Here is an 18640-nt window from a genome sequence, read left to right as displayed (position 1 = left end):
CGCATCTCGGGTCGTAGGCGCTGACCGCGTGGGCATCACTGGCAACAATGACGAAAAGTACGACCGAGTCGCGGATCTCGCCGTGTGCAGCATACGGGAGAAGGCGGCGACAGATCTGATGGTCATATGGGGTGAGGAGAGGTCCACGTATGATGGCCCTCGTTGTCAACGTTGGGGAAGGGTAGATCAAGATCCATGTTCATTTAGCAAAAGAAAATATAAATTATTTAATTAATGCCCCTCGTCGGTCCGCCTCTTTCCTAATTCAGTCTTTCATGGACGATTCCACTGGTTCCCATCTGTCTGTCGTCGTAGACTTGTCCCCGACTCAATGGCATCTTTCTGGTCATTCCTCCAACGCATATCCCCTTGCCCTCAACTCTTTTCTTTCCCAGCTACTCGTTTTTCTCAACGCCCACTTGGCCTCTAAGCATGAAAATACCCTTGCTGTCTTTGGTGCCCTTCCCGGCAAGAGGTTGGCATACACATCTTCGCCATCGCAGTCTCTTATGCTCTTTAGCGTCATGCTCTATTCTTCAATTGACCAGGAAGTTGGCGCCACGATGCAAATGGATTCTAATTCATATCTAGCCTTCAAAATGGTTGATTCGGCTATCGTTCGAAGCATCAGAGACGAGCTAGATGTGCTCATGGACGACGAAGAGGAAGGTACGCACTGTGGCTTTACCTCGCGCCTGTTCTCACGGCCCTACTAGCGCCTTGTGGTCTGGTCGGAGCGTTGACTAAGGCCCTTTGCTGTAAGGCTATCACGCTGATTTTGACTGAGCTAAACCTTGTATGTTCTAGACGTTAACAGGGTGGCCCTTGCGTCAACATCCGACAACTCCTCTCAATCTCTCGAGGCCGGCAGTTCTACCGACCCTCGGATCCTCATCTTGTCCGTATCTCCGGATCTTACTACGTCTTACATTCCCATTATGAATGCCATCTTCTCGGCTCAGAAACTGGTATAATAATGTTTACCCTTCGTTTCCTTTGTCGGCTAACCAGTCGCAGAAGGTAGCCGTTGACGCTTGCCAGATATACGGCACGGACTCCGTATTTTTACAGCAGGCTGCACACTTGACCGGAGGCTCGTACATATCTCTGGAGCGACGGGATGCGCTTCTTCAATACCTGATTGTGAGTTCAGTATATGTGACTTGTTGCCCGTTATGCCGTTTCACCAAGACCCTAGATGTCGTTTCTCTCCCCACCTTCTATTCGAAAGGTGTTGTCTGTCCCCACACAAGACAGAATCGACTTTCGTGCGGCCTGCTTCTGTCACAAGAACATAATCGACATCGGTTTCGTGTGTTCGGTGTGCCTCTCTAGTACGTTACTTTCCTACCTTCCTTCAACGTTGCGTCTGATGTTACTTATTAGTATTTTGTCAGCCAGTACCGGTGTGTTCGACCTGCCGGTAAGCGCTAGGGATAAGCTATCCTTGCGGAGACATTTATTAAATTCGGTAGAACAAAATTTCCGATCAAAACATTGCAACGACTGAATGCAGCAAAGCCCCTCTTGGCGCAATCCAATGGCTCGGTCGAGCGCACACCCTCTTCCAGTCAGCCACCAACTCCGAGCCACTCAGGTTCTGTAGCTCCTTTCTCCGGCCACAATGGAAATACATCATATCAATCACTCCATAGCGCCTCTATTGGACAAGGCAACAGCAATGGGACTAATGGCGCGAGACAAGGACCTGGCTAAGAGACGACTGTATCGCTCTCACAATCCATCATCTATATCACTTTCACAGTGACCAAGCCGTGATATATACCAAAGGACGTTTGCAACCCGCATCTTTCTCACGGGGCCGCCGAAGTACGAGGCTCTATTAACGATCAGTTAGGCATGTTTTCATGGTAATAGGGTTCTACTTTTGGATTCGGATTGGACGGCGAAATGTAAGCAATAGCCATGCTCGCTGTTGTGAAGGCACACCATAGCCGCACTACTAAAGTATCAGGCACATCATCTTCGAAAAAAATATAGAACATGCCGCTCCTGGACTTTCCCTCGTCCTCAACTGTTAGTAAGATTATCCCTGCTTTCGGATTTTGTTCCCAGGATTCTTTGCATGCGTCTGCGACAGCGTGAGCCCCTCCGGATAATCAATGGTGCTGTAAGAAAAATTATACCATACAGATCTACCGTTAGCACCTTTTCTAGCGCGTTATGGATATCTTGATTAGAAGAAAGAGCATCCCCGGTGGTTTTACCAATAAGCTTGGCCAACGAAGACTTAATTATGTTTTCACCGGCGCCTGAAACGCTAGTGAAGAGCAACAAAAAGGCGATAGGGCCTGCAATACCTGAAACGCTGCACGCTATTCCTCGTACTAGTGTTCTCCCGTCTATAACTGCTTCGCCTCGTTGTGCCCAGCATCCGGCACCGTAGACGGCTGCCTGTAAGGAAAAGAGACGAAATCGGGACCATCTGCATCTAACGAGAACGCTCTTACCTCGCCAATCCTCCCAGAATGTTTCAGCAGTAAACCGCCACTGGGAGCATTGTTTTAGATAGCACCAGATATGAACGACGAACAACTGACCTTGAGACACCAGCCGCAATATCTGAAGGACCGCACCAGGCGATGGCGCCTACAGTGTCCTGAACATCGTGCAATTTTTTGCGGTTGATCACCTCTAATCCTTGGGTAGCCTGGTTCAGATTCGCGATCCAGGATTTCCAATTTTCAACAGCTTGTTGGCTTGCAAGGGAGGTGGGATCTACAATGTAACGCCTATCGAGATGATGTTCGGCAAATAAATTGGCACCTGGAGAAACAAGCGTTCTGCGTGATAGTGAGTCTTTGTGAGGTTCTTACGAGCAACAGAATGGCAGACAAAGGCGGGGTACGTCCTAGGGGATCGAGAATTTGAGAATGTTCTAGCACCGAACGCGCTAATCGAATAGGGTTTTTTATACCTAGCAGCAATTATAAGGGGTGCATCATTGTACGTTGGATGTTTATACCTGCAGTGGCGCCAACGCTTCCAAAAGCATTCCTCGCACCATCCATGATGCTTGCGTCACATTCAACAGTACCCTGAAGTGTCAGATTTGATCCAAAGCCTTTCTTGAAGTGGTCAAAATTGCATATCAATGAAAGACTATGAAGAGATATAGACCTGCATTGAGGCATGGATCGTCCTCGAGTGTGGATACAGCATCCTCTACGAGTTCTACCGCTGCACTAGAGGACCCTCTGGAAGCTCTTTTGCATGCTCTGAGGTCCTGTTAGAATATACTGTGCATGCACAGGAACCACACACCGTCGGAGGGCGCGTTTGACTGAGGATTCTGAAGATTCCCTATGGTAGCCAGCCCCACCGTGGACTACAATATAGTTGCCAGTCATGGGTGAGACTGTAAGACTGTATGAATTGGCCACCTCTGCTAATACAGCTCAGGTGAGGGGCAGACGAGAGTCTGGACTCCGGACCCTCCGATCATGTTTGGCTCTATTGAAATCGGACGTTCTTGCCGTGAGAAATCACATGCAAGTGTACCGCGATTATATTCTGCGACTCCATGCCACTGCTGCTTGCCTCTCCCAAGCCAGTAGACCCTAATCCTGGCTCTGTCGTAGCATGATTGACCATTTTGTAGGGCGCCCTAATCCCTCCTGGAAGAGAATGCAGGTAAGCAAATATTTCTTCGTACTACTTTGAAATGAAGTCACCGCGACCCTGGCCCAGGTCTTCCTCGTCGTCTTATTTTGGCTATGGCGCATTCTTCAGGGAAACTCGGGTCCGCCTCCGATCCTTTGGCTCAGCCGTCTGAACAGATATCTCCGTACTGTCACTTCCATCCTCCGAGCGTTATGGGAGGTCTAATATCGTGCAGGACGTTTCACTCCCTGGCAACTTATTGTCAGTACGTTAACAGCCATATACGCCGTACGGAATTTTGACAAGATACTTGGACTTCAATGTGAGGAGTTCGGCGTTTGTCATATTGACTCTTTCCTGATACATGTTTTCCAATAGCGCCAGAGCCTCTAGCTAACCTTGTCCGTCCTATAATATTTCCCTTGCTACTTTGATTGACACTGCAGCAGTATTCTCCGTCGTATTATCGTGCAACATGGATCATCACTGGTTTGGATGCAGGATTTGCAACAGCCATGTCAATACGACCCAAGTGGTTGCGGGATCTTTGTTCTGTATTATTCTCGGGTTACTATATGTTATATCCTAATGAGGCGGACGAGAAGGTAGGCTATTCAAGTAATGTATCGAAACCGTTATAACACATTTTCCATCAGCTACGACGATTCCGAGCTGTGCCCACTGTCGAGATGCTACGGGCTACCTGGGAAAAGACCACCAATCCATGGGTAAACCATCCTCTTACATGCCAAAATCACAGATTTATCCTTTACATCCTTAGATACGATCGTTCTCGCCTTTGCCTCCCGTCACTATCCGCCGGAAGATTTTGTTAGCGAGACCTAAAGTGTCTCCTTGTCAGCGACCCATCACTGTGTATCTTTTCTTTGCCTCCACGGATGCAAGTCTAAGCCAGTCATCTGACTTGATTCTGGACATCCCTGGGGGAGGGTTCATAGCCATGAATCCCGAACATCACGAAGACCGTCTACGAATGTGGGCCAGATCAACAGGAAAACCTGTTCTGTCCCTAGACTATGGAAAGGCGCCAGAATGTGCTGTTGAATTTAACGATCACGATCATCATACATACTGACTTTCTCCTCTTCTAGATCCTTACCCCTTCGCCATAGACGAGGCATTCGACCTTTACAGGCTGCTTGTTGATTCTGGTAAGTTGCAGTCGCTGTCATGAATTCTACATAAAACAACACCTGCTTAGGTGGTAGAATCATCGGCATGTCAGGCCACAACTTGAAAATCATAGTCACCGGGGATTCTGCGTAAGCACATACTATTTCCGAGTTCGTATTACCACTCACTTGTGTTCCTAAGTGGGGCTTGTATTGCGGTCAACGTCGTTTTAAAGATTCTCGAACAGCCGTGGAACCTTCTGACGCTTCCAAAGCCACACGCAATGGCCCTTAGCTATGCCGCGCTTGATTTCAATTTTACTTCTTGGATGACCCCAGATAATTTGCGCATTCTGCGATCCGAAGAGCCGTCTGGGGATCTTCCCGGATTACAGAACTTGTCTGAAGAATACAATGGCTTGAAACAGAATATCGTATGTCGGTTTATTATGATGTGTATTTCATGCATCTGATTGCTCCATAGAATCCCCTCAGTGTAGTCGGAGATAATAGACCTGGCGTTCCCTGTCCAAAACGTCTTAAGCGGAGAAGCAGCTGGAAAGATACTTACATGTCTGGTTTTGCCGGTGGTAACGATGAAGCTGGGCCTCGGTTAAAGGAGAAATCCCACTCACCAAACTCCACCCGCGTGTCAATGGGACGAAAATCGTTCTTACGGGCCCGAACATCCTTTGCTGACGAGAACCGGTCCTCAAGCGAAGAAGAAGACGATTTTTTGTGCAGAGTGGATAAGAGGCGATCTCCGAATAATGTAAAGTGCAACTCTCCTACTGTCCCTCCAACAGCACCGAGTGCTACCGCGTTACATACCGAACGACAGGAGGATCTATCCGCCGCTGTTTCTGCTGCAGATCATAAAGTATCACACCTCTCACAAGAGCCGAAACTACCCACAGGTACTCGTCTGACAATGGCAAGCAGGACAAGTTACTTTACCGACAGGATCATCTCTCCTACAATGGTAAGCTTGAACATAATTGTCATCCTCCCACACTAACTTCATATCATCAGATGCGTGCAATGGCTATTCTATACATTGGTCCGAATCACAACCCGGATTTCGCGACCGACTATCGAATATCCCCGGTACTTGCACCGAGTCACCTTCTCGCCCAATTTCCTCCCTTACTAATGCAATGCGGGGAAAAGGACCCGTTTGTGGACGACACTGTTGTCTTCGCGGGCCGCATCAGAGAAGCCAAACGAGCGCGTAAAATCGAACTTGACATGGGGCTTTCCGGTAAGAGCCCTAAAGTTGGAGAGTCCCTCCGGATGAGCGTTGCAGACGTGCCACTGGATGGCAGTCGTAAGCTTTCGATGAGAAAGGAAAGGGACCAACTTGGGCGGGAAACTGAGGATGATTGGGCTCAGATAGTGATCTTCTCAGAGTGGTCCCATGGTTATCTTCAGATGCCTCTAATCATGCCTGAAGCCATCGCTGTGAGTTTTCGTTTGTGATATTGTCCATACTACTAAAAACTTCTTAGGTCATTGAAGATCTTGCTGAATGGATCGATCAAGCGTTTGGGCGATTCAGCACTGACAATACGACGCCGATCCACCATACATCGCACTCTTCAGCGTATGCTGACTGTCCTGACCAAAGGCCAACTAGTCCCTTTACTTCGGAAACAGAGACTGATGATACGGGCATCACATTCGTGCCGAAGAAATACCAGGGACGTCTATCGCCTACAAGCCTTCCACGCGACAAGAAACTAGTAGATGAAACCCAGTCCAACGGGAATGGAGGGACTTCACCGCCGGAAGCAGATATCTCCTCTGAGGGGGAAACGCTCCTTGACCCCGACCGTGACTGCATGGTAATGCTGGGGCTCGTTGACGGCTATCAATCGCCTGCGAATCAAGACGTGCAGAAATCGAACGGACCGAGACAAACGGGTCAAACGATTAGTGAGACCGAGTTGATGCGTCGCCGGCGCCTATTGGATTCACATTTTAGTTCGAGATGATGTCAGAATTTATTTGTCTTACTCATTAGTTAGCTGTCATGAAACGTCGGTCTCCGGAGTACAGAATATAATTCTTTCAAGTTCCCAAATACCTTCATCGTTTCAAATATTCTGCTATTCTACGTACAGCTGTCGGCTAGTAGAACTGTATCTACCAGTAGAATCTCACCTTTAGCAGCACAGCACTTATGGCAATTGCACAGCATGGAGGGATGATTGGAGATGCCAAATTTAGACGCATTGCTGTGCATGGGCTGTGCAGCAGATCGGCAAAGGGGCTTCTTCCTTTCTCTTTGCCAACACGATACTGTCCTTTCCAACATCGGTCGGTCTGTATTTTGTGCATGAAACGGTCAACTTACTTCGTGAACAGGGCACCTTAGCTGTAAACAGAGGCTGCACAGGAACATCAGCGAGCATCAGCAGTCTTTCGGGATTGTTTCGGGCCTTGAATTTGATAGCAGGCATGTCCGCAGAGACAACATCAGGCGTGCGAGGGACACCCATACCGGCTTGGTCCTTACCAATGACGACGCCAGCAGCCAGCGGCGTCTCCGAGTCTTCGCATCCCCCACGAATTCAGAAACATCATCTTCAACAACACGCAGCAGCCATCGCACTCGATGCTATCAGCAGACAGCAGTATCCTGTTCAGAATATGTATGGCCAAGGCGATGGCGCTCTCATTCCCACAGATGGCCCTGCCACTGAACCGGATGGTCCCCGCACCTACACCTACATCGCAGCTCCCAACTCTGTCGCCTTTACCGTTCAGTCAACAACTACCGTGCCTCAAGACACTGCCAACATGTCTGTCGCTCCGTCTGAGGACGCTCATTCCCCCGAACAGCCTGACAAGGATTCAGAGATGCCGTCGTCCCGTCCGGGTCGCTCCTCGCAGAGCCCTGAAGCAAGCCCAAGCCAGGGTGGCGTCGGTGCCAATCATTATCCATCTGCCAGCGGCGTGCCCCGCCTTCCACCTATTCTTCAAGTTGAGAAGCAGCAGGTCACAACTTCCGCTACTCAGCTTGCCAGTGCGAACAGACGCAGAAACGAGGCCCATTTTCAATGTCCGGTACCGGGTTGTGGTAGTACTTTCACTCGTCGCTTCAACCTCAGAGGTGAATCGTACCAGTTCGCGTTTGATCATTTAACCTTACACCATTTATAGGCCATCTAAGGTCTCATACCGAAGAGAGGCCATATGTATGCCAATGGCCCGGCTGCCAGAAGGGTTTTGCCCGCCAACATGACTGCAAGTACGTCCCTGATACTCGCAGTATTTTGTCAAGGCTTCTCATCGCTGTCACTAGACGTCATCAGGCACTCCATACTGCCAAGGCACAAGCGAATGTTTGTCAAGGTTGTAAGAAGACTTTCAGCAGGTTGGACGCGTTGAATGTATGGCTCTATCTCATTGTTGATTTCTTGTCTGACCATGATCTCGCAGAGACACTGTAAGCATAATTATAAGCAGTATGTATTGACTGACTGATTCAAACAGTACGCTCCGATGGCGGCGCAGAATGTAGACGAATACATGATGCCAAACGGGCCAGCAATGAAGGAGCAATGGTAGCTTAGGGTTAGGGTTGTAAATTGTAATATCAATTTTAATCATTATGTCTTTTGCATGCCGCAATCGGCAACCGTTATAAAGATTTGGAGCCGTGCCACCACCATCCATTAAGCCAGACATGGCCCTACCGTTACTTGTCGGCGAGGCAGAATGCGGACCAGTGAACCCACTGCAGGGTCTTTCGAAACGGTTTGATCAGGACCGAGGCGTACAGCAGGTAAGGATAACCTTTTATTTCGGCCTTGTCATCCATCTAAAGTTGTGTATTATCAGGATCAGTTCGGTATAGGACGTGCTGGGCCTTCAAGACAAGTAAGTCTTGTATCCTCTACGCCTTCTCTCATATTCACAAAGTCGAAATGCTGTACAGACATTTCGCACTCAGCAAGCAGCTCCAATTGTCGATCAAGATGCTGCCCGTTTCTTCTCCGCGAGTCCGCCTCTACCGCTCACCACGAGTCGTGCATTCGATTTTTCCGCTGTCGGTTCTTCCCTTCCAGCGATACACGCACAGAAAGATAATCACCAACAGCCAAGTGTGTTGTCTGGATGGGCCGCTGATTTTATGCTCCAGCAACCCACCGCGAGTTCAGCGTCACACGAACAAGTTGCAGCAATCAGCCCGAGCTCTCAAAGATCGTCGACACCCCATTTACACTGTATTATTCCTTTCATCTTTCATTTGTTTTTATTGATTCATATATAGATTCACTACCATGGAACAGTGCGGCTGCACACGGCCCAGCTCAAAGACCCGCTTTTCTCCCTCAGTTGTCGATGAATATTTCGAACCCGCAATCGGCTATGCACGATACTCGTGAGTCACCTCCATTGACGGATGCCGCGATTGTTGAATCCTGTTATTCGAACGATCTAGAGCTGTCTTGGGAGAAAGAATTCGAGTCGCAGGAGCAACTACATGTACAAGAAGATCAGTTTCGTCAACTACAGGGAGAACAAGATGAGTTGGCGCGAACGGCTGGGATGCTCTTGGAAACTGTCCAGGGTGAACATAATCCCAAGTTTCAGAATAGTCAGTTCATGGGGTTGATGAGACAATTGAGGGATCGAACCATTGTTGTCGATGGGAATCAGATGGTAGAGAACGATGGAAGTTATGCTCCGACGACCTATTCTACGCCGTCTGCCAGTTTGAAAGGAAAGGGCAAGGCCGTTGAACAGCTACCAATGGGTCAAATTGCCTCCGCTTCTCGCACCAGGGAAAATCTGAATGCTATTGATCAGCTGGATATCAATGACGCCTATTTCAAGCAAGAAAATGCGGAATATTCTCAGTTCTGGAGCAACGTCCAAGCAACGAGACCCAACCAAGTTGCCGCCAACCCGACTTGGGATCGCTTGCAGAATGACTGGGATCGCCTTGAGGCCGAAGCATCAGCAATCAGGCCGTTGAATAACTATCAATTTCAGGAAAACAATCCATATCTTGTTGGGGACTCGACAAGAACGAGGAACCACAGAATGCATTCTGATGAGCGTCTGTCCGTCTTTGAGGTAAGTTATCCTTCTGTTGCAAAGACCCCAAAGGCTTATTCATCGATGCAGAGCGTGCTGGAACTCGAAGCGGCCGTACAGAGAGATATCACGAATGCTAAGGCCTGGTACGAGCTCGGTGTGAAACAGCAAGAGAACGAGAGAGAACAAAAGGCTTTGCAGGCCCTCGGCAGGGCAGTTGAACTGGATCCGGGACACATCGAAAGTTGGTTAGCTCTTGCTATTTCGCAGACAAATGATGGGAATCGTGGCGGGACCTATAGCGCAGTGTGGGAATGGGTGCAAAGAAATCCCAATCCTAGGTATGCATCCTTATGGAAAGAACTTCCTCGCCAGGTAGATGAGTGGACACCTGAAAGATGTCAGGCTTTGGTGGGGTGCCTGATGGGCATGGCACGTCTTGACCACGATGCTGGAGGGATAGACGCCGACGTGCAAATTGCTCTCGCTGTGCTATTCAATAGCAGTGAGGTAACGCTTATCCTCCCAATGAAGATCAGCCGTTGAATGATCATGTAGGACTATACCAAAGCACAGGATTGCTTTCGTACGGCGCTTGCGGTCAGACCAGATGTAAATTGCTCCTTTCGCACTTGGTCCATTCTTTGACTTTTATAAATGCAGGACTGGCTTCTGTATAATCGTGTCGGAGCAACCATGGCTAACAGTGGTCACGCTGAAGATGCACTGCAGTATTACTACCGGGCCCTTGAAATGAACCCTACTTATATTCGAGCAAGGTTGCGTTCCCCGTGAACATGGTGAACTCTTTTTAGCTGATTTCCTTTTTGTTTTGTACAGATTTAATTTAGGGATTTCGTGCATCAGTTTGAGGGTGAGTCAATCGGTCTAGCTGAGTGTCCGTGTTGTCAACCATTCACGTTACAGCGATACGAGGAGGCAGCACAACACATATTGGACGCACTGGCGCTCCAGGATGCAGACTCGGCCCCGGATAGCGAAAAGCTGAATGACAAACGAGGCATAATGAGTCGTGCACTATGGGACAGTCTAAAGACTGCATGTCTGCATATTCAGAGGTTGGATCTGGCAGTGTTATGTGACCAGAAAGATCTCCAAGGCTTGTCTAACTTCGTTTGCGATGTAAAATCTTTTTGACCTTCCACCGCTGTAGGTTTTCGAGACAAGTTTACGAACTTGGATGTGTAGAGGGATTTGAGTATTGCTCAGATATACAGACTTTACGCGAAAAGATTGTTTACGATAAAAATTGACCGTTTCGGATCACAGCAAATTCTGCGTGATGGTCCGACCCTCCTTGGTTCGGCCGTAGACGATGTACTAGTAGCAAGCTGTCACTGAAGGCAAATGGCGACTGTCCTCATTGGCTGTTGGGGCTTCATTGATGCAGAAATAGTACTTTACCGGCTGTCATAATTCGTCGCGTCGTTTGGCTGACTGAATGAAAGGGCAGACACTGCTCATGCTGCAACACCTCGAGGCTGAAGGTGTCGTCTTGAGCTGCCGACTCAGAAGCCTCATCGACGGTTGATTTTGTTTCGTCTCTGAAGGAGCACCTGCTCTTCTCTCGACGAATTCCCGTCGTTCTTATTGCATTGTATGTTGGTGGTCTAGTTGGACTACAAATAAAAAGGAACCTGAGATTTTGAAGAACATTTAGCTGGTTTTGCTCAGGAATATCTAAAATCCAGCAAGGTCTCCATAAGATATAGAATCAGAGGGATACATAGTGGCTATTCTGGCTGACAGAGTGTGCTCCCGTTCTTCCGTGCTCAAGCGCTCAATGTTGCAGAGCACTTAATTCCGAGATGTACTGGCCTCGTTGTCTGTCGTGCATGTTCTAACTGTCTGTTCACCGCATACAACACAAAGATGCGCACCGTTTACCAATCCTAGTCGTCTCTCCCTATCCTCTTTGGCAGCCTGCCATGCGGAAGCAGCCTGAAAATGCTCCAAAAGCTCCTTGCCACGCTCAGGACCGGGAGGAGGGCCCTGATATGTCTGCGCAATTTTACTGACAAAGGCGTTTCTAGTATCAGAGTCTTGTTTCTGTAGGGCGACCACGTCGCGAACGTCTTGCACATCGAGGTCAGACATACGAATGAGAGTAGGTGGGCGCCGAATCATAGCGTTGGCGCTATTCTGTGCAGTAGTAAGAGTAAGGAAACCTAGAGAGGGGCCTGAACGTGCCTAGGCGCAGTGATGATGAATGTTGCAGGCCGTATAATATTGAGGCTGTGCTACACGTACACTTTCACTTTTCGCCACCATCTACTTCCTTCGTGCAGCTGCCTTTTCTTCCGTTCCATCGATATCCATTCATCATGGACGCAGTGTTGCGAGTCACCGACGCTGTTAAATCTTTTCGCGTATGTTGCTTTTCTGTTTTACCCCGTTACACTAGATATATTTTGCCTGAATCAGGAAACCCGCCTTTCAGCAATTCGCCCACCGAGCGAGTTTTTTGACTATCATCGTATATCTAGGCCCGCGGACTTGAACCAGGCCACATCTGTATGTCCTTTTTGCTACTCATTGATAGCCTTCTCGCTCAACGTCCTCATGAGTAGAGAGTGTCATACAATACCCGGTACTTCTCAGGTCTGTGCAGATTGGAACACCAGAATGAAAAAGCTCATTGTTGTACATAACAGGAAACTACGGATTAATCATTGCAGTTCTGGCGGTGTATGCACTCATTAGTAACCCTCTTCTACTTATTGCGCTGGGTTTCCTCGTTGGAGGCTTTGCGGTAATCAACAAGTGGGGTGCGGCATAAATACCTCTTGTTCTTATTTAGTTTCACTAAAGTATTCCAATAGCTCCTGAACCTGTGCAATTTGGCGAGCATACTGTGACCCAAAAGCACTTGTATACAGGTCTGTTCGTTATAGGCCTGCCGCTCCTTTGGCTCGCGTCGCCAGTAATGACCTTCTTCTGGTTGGTTGGAGCTTCCGGAGTATTGATTCTTGGGCATGCCAGTTTTGTTGAGCCGGGTGTAGAGAGCGAGTACGCTGCAGTACAGGACACAGTGTAGCAGTCTCCGAATCAGAATGCAGGTTGTGTCAAGCTGGTTTCTATCTATGTGCGATTTAAATACTGATGCCATTTTGGTGTATGCGATGCGTAATGAGGTACAGGTATAGGAACAATGAAAAAAGAACACGCCGGAAAAAAAAGGATAAAGATACATCAGAGAAGAGGAAGCCATTGTCCTAAATAACGACTATTAGGTTTACGATATCGAAAATGCACGAGATAACTTGCCAATTACGACGCTTGGTAGGTCGAAGAGATCTCTCCGAATGCTAAAACAGAAAGTGGAGGGGACAGGGGCACCGGAGGGTTTTAGCAGAACACAATGAGAATAAACTGACTGTGTCGTGTTTTCAAAGGCGTGGGAAGCAAAATTTTCCCAATATTCGACGACAGATTGGTTCTCGAAGAGCTGAGCGAGGTTAGGGGGCAGAGGGGAGAAAAATGAAATTTGACGGCGTCACCTCGTAAATGTATTTTCTTTTGCCAGGGCCGACGAGATCCTCCATAGCCCATTCGGTGAGCATGCAGAATTCCGGTGCGACAAGACAAATTTCACCGGTACGTCGCCAAACAACGGTTGGTGTTCCAGAAAAGGACATAAGTTTGTCAAGTTCCTGGAAGGGAGTCAGTATAAATTGGGGTGAGAAAGAAATTCAAGCCTCACGAATAGTGATCTCTGGAAACATTTTTCCACAAAGACCTCGTCGTCGAGAGACAGAGGCATCTGCAGGGCGATAAGGGACGGGCGGAAGATAGCGAGGGCACGGACGATGCGGAGTATATCGTTCTTCTCGAAGCGGGTGGGCAAGTGTTTCATCAAAAAATGATAACCTTCGGTATAATCGTAAGGCTTGGTAATGCGGTCATTAATAGTCTGCAAGTTGGATGTGGGCGGGTCAAGGGCGTCAGTGAGAAAGAGAGGGGGTGAGCGGGGACGGGAGTCGAGAGGATAGCGGGGTGCGAGCGGATGGAGAGCCGGCGGCTCTTGTGCCGAAGGTGGCTCAGACCCGGGGTCTGGGGCGGATGGGGGGGGCGGGGGAGGTGCCGTCTCATCGGCAGACTGATACGGGTATGTTACAAAGGGCGGGTTATACGGCACTGACGGCCAGAAGTCGGGCGGTGGGGTGTTTGCCGAGTCCGTCGGAGACGGGTTGCCAAGTATCGCGGACAAAATTGAATACTCGAGGTTGGCCGCCTCTGAGCCGAACGGGAAATTGGCGTCGAAGGATGGTGCAAACACGGGTTCTGCAATCTCCTCGACTGGTGGTGCATCCACTGTTTTGTCCGTCACAGGACCCTTACTTCTTCGTAGCTCAATCAGTTCCTCGTCGTCAAGTAAGTATTTGGCCTTTTTGCGGTGACCCTCTGTGCAGCTGTTCGCGATACCACGTTTCGTACAGCGCTGACATGGACGTGCTGCAGATGAGTGAGTGAACGGACCAAAAAAACGAAGCAGTGAAAGGAGCGTACTATCATCGCAGGTCAAGTGAGCTTTTTGGCAATGAAAACATGCCCTGTTGGCCTTTTTCTTCTTGGGACCATGTCGTGGAGTGTTGCGAGCTGGCGCATCGGTGCCCGACTCGTCGGGGGTGTCAGTACGCTTTCGCTTCGTCGTCCGTCTGGACTTGTCGTCGTTGACATCGATTTGCGAAGGGTTGATAAAGGACGATACAGAGGGAGCCGGTGGTGCAGGAGCAATAGGAATCATGGTGCGAGACGAAGGATAGGATGACACTGACAGAGTTCCTGGACGAGGAGGCCTGATATTTGTTCCCGGATCCGATTCACGGCCCGATTTTAATCCGGCACGATATCCGTATTGCTATTTTAGTACATCGGACCGCACCCTTGCCCTCCTCCTTTTCCCCAAGGTTGCCTTGAGTGCCATGCCCTTCAACGCTATAGAATTATCTTCTGTTGCCATTGGTGGCCGTGTCCTCAGCGTTTCTGATGATTTCTTTGCAGAGGCTTATCATTTACTGCTTGTAGAGCCGGCAATCAGCCTCAAGGGTCAATTTGGACCCAACGGCGCTCTCTACAGTGGCTGGGAGTCCAGGAGGCACAATCCAGATCACGATTGGTGCATTATACAACTCGGTACCCCAGGCTCAATTGTCGGTTTTGACATTGATACATCGCATTTTAATGGCAACGAGGCACCCAGGGCGTCGGTTGATGCCTTCCGAGGTGATGCGGACGAATCTCCATCCAAAGATGATTCCAGGGTACTTGATATTGCTGATATGCTCTTCTTGTGTACTTACCGTTGGACAGTGGAAAGAGCTCTTAGCGCCCGTCGACCTTGGACCCAATGCACACCATCTGGTCCCCATTCCTCGGTCAGAACCTGTCAATTTTGTCAAGCTTAAAGTGTATCCAGATGGTGGTATTGCGCGATTCAGGGTCTACGGACACGTTGTACTCGTGATCCCGCAAGATCCGACACATGTCTTTGACCTTGCCCATGTCTTTGCAGGGGGCTCAGTTGTTGAAACAAGCGACCAGCACTTTGGTGTAGGCACTAATCTCATTCTCCCTGGCAGAGGTAAAGACATGGGCGATGGGTGGGAGACGAAACGTAGTAGAGAAAAAGGACACAAGGATTGGGCCATCCTTAAGCTGTATGTCCTTTTTCCAATACTCGACGTGATTGTAAATGACGGGTTCATAGGGGCATCCCAGGATATCTGCAGTCCATGGAGATCGATACCGCTCATTTCAAAGGGAACTTCCCGGAGAGCTGCGAAGCACATGCCTCGTTGGATTCAAAGGAATGGACGCTAATACTGTCAAGAACTAAGCTTGGACCGCATCGACAGCACTATTTCCAGCTCCAGAACGTCCAGGGACAGGCATATACTCACGTCCGTGTGACCATCCACCCAGATGGGGGTATAAAACGGGTAAGGCTTATGGGGTCCCGTTCCCCGTCTTCCGTCCCCGCAAACCCCAGTATAAACACAGCCACCCCCACCTCCACAATTCCAGTCCTTCCCCTGACTCCCGAAGCATTTGCACCGTTTGGGAACGTAGTCCAGGCCTATCAAGACCATGCTGCAGTCCCCAAGGACGTCACAGTCACCCCCGCCAATGGTGGTACCGCAACAAAGTTCCACAAGTTGGCACTGCTGGAAAATCGATACCAAGACAACTTGGGTGCCACTACCGGTCTGTCCGTCTATCGTTGCAAACCGCTAACTGTGCACGATGGAAAGATCAAGGTGAACGTGATGGAACGACATCGATATACAAATCAGGCATTCATTCCAATGGCCACCGCCAACGGAACAGGATACCTAGTCGTCGTTGCAAATGGAGGAGATAAACCAGATATGAAGACTTTGAGAGCGTTCTTGGCACGACCCGGACAGGGCATCGTGTATGATACCGCAGTATGGCATCAACCAATGACCGTTCTTGGAGACCAAGTAGTGGATTTCACTTGCGTGGAGACGCAAATCGGCAACGGCAACATCGAGGATTGTGAAATTGTAGAGCTAGAGGAAGACGATGCAGTCTGTCTGAGACTCTGACGACTGCTTACAGAGTAACTAGATTTTAGCGTATCAATAATGTTTGCTTTCAACTTTGCTTTGGTGAGGTACATAACTTGTCGAGTTGCATAGAAGCAAACGATAACATACAATGACAGCTTAACCCTCTGCATCGACATAACCCGCCATAGGGTCCTCTGTTATTCGCCTGTGCATCCGATACGCCTCTGTGAATTGATTTAGATCTCGTCTTTGGGATAGAAACATATGATACATACCAAGTTCTTCCTCCGTCACGTCATGACTGCCACCTTCCCAGCTACTCTTTGACTTCTTCCCAAGTCCATCGCGGTCATCATCGTCTCCCTTTTTCCTCTTCTTCTCATCTTTCATGGCCTGCATAAGGCGATCTTTGTCCAGTTTGATGTCCCCCTCTCCCATCCTCTTCTTATCGTAATTCTGTTGTATCATCTCTGTGGATGCAAGGCGTTCAGGAATAGACGAGGGTGGATCACTAGATTTAGGATCTGAGGACAAGAGAATCTGGGCACTTGAGCCTTTAGCAGCATCAATGCCTGCCTGACCAGAACAGTAGGAGATGTGAATTGTCGAGTGACAGCAAGCGTAGCCCCAGGTACCAGTCGCTGCATCGTACCAAGAACCCCAAACGGCGGCATGATTATTGACCAGAACTAGGAACACCTTAGCACGTTCGATTAGTCGATATAAAAAGTGCCAACATACCATCTTCCAAATATTTTGATTTGGCTTTTGCACGCTCACGACCTTTAATCAGCTGTCCGGAACGAGAATATTCCACATAATTCTCTGTTTGACCTTGCCGTAGTTCTTGGGGCGCTGCCTGCAGGTACTCTTCTCCCCCGTATTTTGCGAGGATGCTAACCTTGGAGGTCTCTTTGAGCTCTTCCTTGCGTTTCTTAAACTCTGAATGCAGCAGTTCCCCCTGGGTCGGGTTAGCATTCAGATGTACATCATTTCCTCGTGCAGCAGCTTGCCACGCAAAGAGTTGTAACTGCTGGACATCAGGGGCATCTCCGGAATAGCGCAGAAAGTTATCTCCAGCAAATTTGGCCTGTATTGATATATCATGAGCAGGAGGAAGGGCAGGGTGTTCTCAGAAACGCACGTCTTCAGCGGGCACGTTTTGCAAAGGAGCATCACGCATTGAGCGCGTTTTCGGGTCGTAGTAGGCGCTTGAAGGATCGAGATTGACGAGATATTTGGCAGTATCCTCTCGAATACGTAGATTGCGGACTGTGATACGTGTTTTGGCATCCAGCTTCTGTCCTACGGCGTCGGCGGCATCTGCATACTTGTCTTCATCTCCGTCCTCTTCGTCACTTGAGCCAAAGTCGGGGTCGACCTGTTGGTTTTCCACTTTGCCTGCCTTTGCTACCCTCCGAACTGCGGCCAGGTCAGTCGTAGTTTGGTTGTCGATCTCCTCCTCGCGCAGTTTTTGCCGTGCGGCCTCGATGGCAGCATATTCTTCGTACACCTGTTTATGATCGGCAACGTCATACCCATTCCATCGATCCCGCTTTGCAGCATAGCCGACAGAGACTTGCTGTACGACTTCGTCTGCTTGAATATCTTTGTTGGTAAACTTGGCGCCTTTCTTCCTGGGTCGTTCAAGACAGTCCCGCTTATTATGGGTCATAGCCCCACAGTTCTCGCATGCGCCTTTACGATACTTCTTAGCTGCAGGTCCAGCCTTGGCACCACGATCATACCAAGCATCAAGTTTTGTCGCTGAACGGTCGTCATCTTGTCGACGCTGATGTTTGAGGGTTGGGGCTCCAGTGTCTAGATACCATGGCACTTGGGAGATGTATTCTAAATGACGAGTGAGGCGCTGATAGCATTATAAGATAGAGCAGCATACGAGGAATATGAGGATTGATAGGTTTCCCCTCTTCATCCAAAGCGGCAGGCGCTGTACCAGCTTTTCGAGCTGCATCCAAATCTTTCTGACGACGAAACTCTTCCCGAGAAAGCTTTCCAACGGCTGATATGATGAGCAATAGAGCATTCGTAAAAGTAAAGTATGCATACCAGACGAAGAAGCCATGGCTTTATAGTACGTACAGTAAGTAGATCACAGTACGGAGAAACCCTTCATTCATTGTTTGGCTACTCTTTACATGTCAAACACGTTGCCGCAGATGCCGAACAAGCGTAGACCGACGCTGATATTTCCGTGGTCTTGCTCCATCTCATCTCTTTATCACAGCAATTTTTCCTTCTCATTATAGTCTATCG

General features: G+C 49.0%; 10 protein-coding genes across 10 annotated transcripts; 6 read left to right on the top strand and 4 right to left on the bottom strand.

The window, feature by feature from the left end:
- Positions 1-275: 275 nt before the first annotated feature.
- On the top strand, positions 276-2024 carry BT62DRAFT_967997 (Tfb4-domain-containing protein; the record flags this gene model as incomplete). The annotated part of the gene is made up of 9 exons (XM_043188888.1): positions 276-475; positions 521-669; positions 717-758; positions 808-968; positions 1018-1143; positions 1199-1334; positions 1387-1423; positions 1476-1960; positions 2009-2024. The coding sequence occupies 8 exons, from the start codon at positions 276-278 to the stop codon at positions 1714-1716; spliced, it is 1092 nt and encodes a 363-aa protein (XP_043039789.1). The 3' UTR covers positions 1717-1960; positions 2009-2024.
- BT62DRAFT_1075875 (asparaginase) lies at positions 1486-3443 on the bottom strand. The gene is made up of 9 exons (XM_043179160.1): positions 3286-3443; positions 3142-3239; positions 2987-3085; positions 2857-2938; positions 2562-2804; positions 2472-2511; positions 2148-2415; positions 1887-2092; positions 1486-1840 (listed from the first exon to the last, which is right to left on the bottom strand). The coding sequence occupies exons 1-9, from the start codon at positions 3369-3371 to the stop codon at positions 1760-1762; spliced, it is 1203 nt and encodes a 400-aa protein (XP_043039788.1). The 5' UTR covers positions 3372-3443; the 3' UTR covers positions 1486-1759.
- Positions 3444-3524: 81 nt separating this feature from the next.
- On the top strand, positions 3525-6997 carry BT62DRAFT_967995 (alpha/beta-hydrolase). The gene is made up of 13 exons (XM_043188887.1): positions 3525-3654; positions 3712-3808; positions 3860-3946; positions 4003-4025; positions 4074-4229; positions 4281-4352; positions 4406-4679; positions 4737-4796; positions 4847-4907; positions 4960-5191; positions 5242-5739; positions 5790-6218; positions 6266-6997. Exons 1-13 carry the CDS (start codon positions 3604-3606, stop codon positions 6749-6751), a joined length of 2526 nt encoding a protein of 841 aa, XP_043039787.1. The 5' UTR covers positions 3525-3603; the 3' UTR covers positions 6752-6997.
- Positions 6998-7123: 126 nt separating this feature from the next.
- BT62DRAFT_986850 (uncharacterized protein) lies at positions 7124-8330 on the top strand (the record flags this gene model as incomplete). The annotated part of the gene is made up of 4 exons (XM_043190025.1): positions 7124-7872; positions 7923-8010; positions 8065-8152; positions 8256-8330. Exons 1-4 carry the CDS (start codon positions 7218-7220, stop codon positions 8328-8330), a joined length of 906 nt encoding a protein of 301 aa, XP_043039786.1. The 5' UTR covers positions 7124-7217.
- Positions 8331-8418: 88 nt separating this feature from the next.
- Positions 8419-11297, top strand: BT62DRAFT_931736 (TPR-like protein). The gene is made up of 11 exons (XM_043186189.1): positions 8419-8547; positions 8604-8642; positions 8701-8989; positions 9037-9147; positions 9208-9845; positions 9897-10316; positions 10365-10418; positions 10470-10585; positions 10647-10680; positions 10734-10926; positions 10981-11297. Exons 1-11 carry the CDS (start codon positions 8449-8451, stop codon positions 11013-11015), a joined length of 2028 nt encoding a protein of 675 aa, XP_043039785.1. The 5' UTR covers positions 8419-8448; the 3' UTR covers positions 11016-11297.
- A 93-nt stretch (positions 11298-11390) lies between these two features.
- BT62DRAFT_931735 (uncharacterized protein) lies at positions 11391-12045 on the bottom strand. Its single transcript, XM_043186188.1, has 2 exons — positions 11708-12045; positions 11391-11653 (listed from the first exon to the last, which is right to left on the bottom strand). Exons 1-2 carry the CDS (start codon positions 11952-11954, stop codon positions 11625-11627), a joined length of 276 nt encoding a protein of 91 aa, XP_043039784.1. The 5' UTR covers positions 11955-12045; the 3' UTR covers positions 11391-11624.
- A 106-nt stretch (positions 12046-12151) lies between these two features.
- On the top strand, positions 12152-13195 carry BT62DRAFT_1075870 (prenylated rab acceptor PRA1; the record flags this gene model as incomplete). Its single annotated transcript, XM_043179159.1, has 5 exons — positions 12152-12196; positions 12252-12341; positions 12398-12428; positions 12482-12595; positions 12650-13195. The coding sequence occupies 5 exons, from the start codon at positions 12152-12154 to the stop codon at positions 12862-12864; spliced, it is 495 nt and encodes a 164-aa protein (XP_043039783.1). The 3' UTR covers positions 12865-13195.
- On the bottom strand, positions 12940-14913 carry BT62DRAFT_967986 (uncharacterized protein). The gene is made up of 4 exons (XM_043188886.1): positions 14337-14913; positions 13531-14282; positions 13328-13480; positions 12940-13275 (listed from the first exon to the last, which is right to left on the bottom strand). The coding sequence occupies exons 1-4, from the start codon at positions 14572-14574 to the stop codon at positions 13063-13065; spliced, it is 1356 nt and encodes a 451-aa protein (XP_043039782.1). The 5' UTR covers positions 14575-14913; the 3' UTR covers positions 12940-13062.
- BT62DRAFT_931731 (Allantoicase) lies at positions 14714-16522 on the top strand. Its single transcript, XM_043186187.1, has 3 exons — positions 14714-15091; positions 15141-15487; positions 15538-16522. The coding sequence occupies exons 1-3, from the start codon at positions 14753-14755 to the stop codon at positions 16397-16399; spliced, it is 1548 nt and encodes a 515-aa protein (XP_043039781.1). The 5' UTR covers positions 14714-14752; the 3' UTR covers positions 16400-16522.
- Positions 16520-18492, bottom strand: BT62DRAFT_967981 (uncharacterized protein; the record flags this gene model as incomplete). Its single annotated transcript, XM_043188885.1, has 6 exons — positions 18434-18492; positions 18264-18386; positions 17508-18214; positions 17105-17453; positions 16639-17052; positions 16520-16587 (listed from the first exon to the last, which is right to left on the bottom strand). Exons 1-6 carry the CDS (start codon positions 18447-18449, stop codon positions 16520-16522), a joined length of 1677 nt encoding a protein of 558 aa, XP_043039780.1. The 5' UTR covers positions 18450-18492.
- Between the last annotated feature and the right edge of the window lie 148 nt (positions 18493-18640).

Source organism: Guyanagaster necrorhizus, assembly GCF_019112545.1.
Source record: "Guyanagaster necrorhizus MCA 3950 unplaced genomic scaffold BT62scaffold_12, whole genome shotgun sequence".
Lineage (NCBI taxonomy): Eukaryota > Fungi > Basidiomycota > Agaricomycetes > Agaricales > Physalacriaceae > Guyanagaster > Guyanagaster necrorhizus.
This window is presented reverse-complemented; position numbering and strand designations above follow the sequence as displayed.

What these genes read in the sequence shown, in the direction of transcription:
- BT62DRAFT_1075875 (XM_043179160.1), bottom strand. Translation starts at nt 3,371, where the DNA reads ATGACTGGCAACTATATTGTAGTCCACGGTGGGGCTGGCTACCATAGG. An exon ending in ATTGCGGCTGGTGTCTCAAG is followed by an intron (nt 2,512 to 2,561) that starts GTCAGTTGTTCG and finishes CAATGCTCCCAG; the next exon opens with TGGCGGTTTACTGCTGAAAC. An exon ending in CGTCCAATCCGAATCCAAAA is followed by an intron (nt 1,841 to 1,886) that starts GTAGAACCCTAT and finishes GATCGTTAATAG; the next exon opens with AGCCTCGTACTTCGGCGGCC.
- BT62DRAFT_967995 (XM_043188887.1), top strand. Translation starts at nt 3,604, where the DNA reads ATGATTGACCATTTTGTAGGGCGCCCTAATCCCTCCTGGAAGAGAATG. An exon ending in ATGGCTTGAAACAGAATATC is followed by an intron (nt 5,192 to 5,241) that starts GTATGTCGGTTT and finishes ATTGCTCCATAG; the next exon opens with AATCCCCTCAGTGTAGTCGG. An exon ending in GGATCATCTCTCCTACAATG is followed by an intron (nt 5,740 to 5,789) that starts GTAAGCTTGAAC and finishes TCATATCATCAG; the next exon opens with ATGCGTGCAATGGCTATTCT.
- BT62DRAFT_931736 (XM_043186189.1), top strand. Translation starts at nt 8,449, where the DNA reads ATGGCCCTACCGTTACTTGTCGGCGAGGCAGAATGCGGACCAGTGAAC. An exon ending in GTGCTGGGCCTTCAAGACAA is followed by an intron (nt 8,643 to 8,700) that starts GTAAGTCTTGTA and finishes AATGCTGTACAG; the next exon opens with ACATTTCGCACTCAGCAAGC. An exon ending in CGCTTGCGGTCAGACCAGAT is followed by an intron (nt 10,419 to 10,469) that starts GTAAATTGCTCC and finishes TTATAAATGCAG; the next exon opens with GACTGGCTTCTGTATAATCG.
- BT62DRAFT_931735 (XM_043186188.1), bottom strand. Translation starts at nt 11,954, where the DNA reads ATGATTCGGCGCCCACCTACTCTCATTCGTATGTCTGACCTCGATGTG. An exon ending in ACGACTAGGATTGGTAAACG is followed by an intron (nt 11,654 to 11,707) that starts GTGCGCATCTTT and finishes CATGCACGACAG; the next exon opens with ACAACGAGGCCAGTACATCT.
- BT62DRAFT_967986 (XM_043188886.1), bottom strand. Translation starts at nt 14,574, where the DNA reads ATGATTCCTATTGCTCCTGCACCACCGGCTCCCTCTGTATCGTCCTTT. An exon ending in GTTTCCAGAGATCACTATTC is followed by an intron (nt 13,481 to 13,530) that starts GTGAGGCTTGAA and finishes ACTCCCTTCCAG; the next exon opens with GAACTTGACAAACTTATGTC. An exon ending in AAAGAAAATACATTTACGAG is followed by an intron (nt 13,276 to 13,327) that starts GTGACGCCGTCA and finishes AACCTCGCTCAG; the next exon opens with CTCTTCGAGAACCAATCTGT.
- BT62DRAFT_931731 (XM_043186187.1), top strand. Translation starts at nt 14,753, where the DNA reads ATGCCCTTCAACGCTATAGAATTATCTTCTGTTGCCATTGGTGGCCGT. An exon ending in CATCCAAAGATGATTCCAGG is followed by an intron (nt 15,092 to 15,140) that starts GTACTTGATATT and finishes ACCGTTGGACAG; the next exon opens with TGGAAAGAGCTCTTAGCGCC. An exon ending in GATTGGGCCATCCTTAAGCT is followed by an intron (nt 15,488 to 15,537) that starts GTATGTCCTTTT and finishes ACGGGTTCATAG; the next exon opens with GGGCATCCCAGGATATCTGC.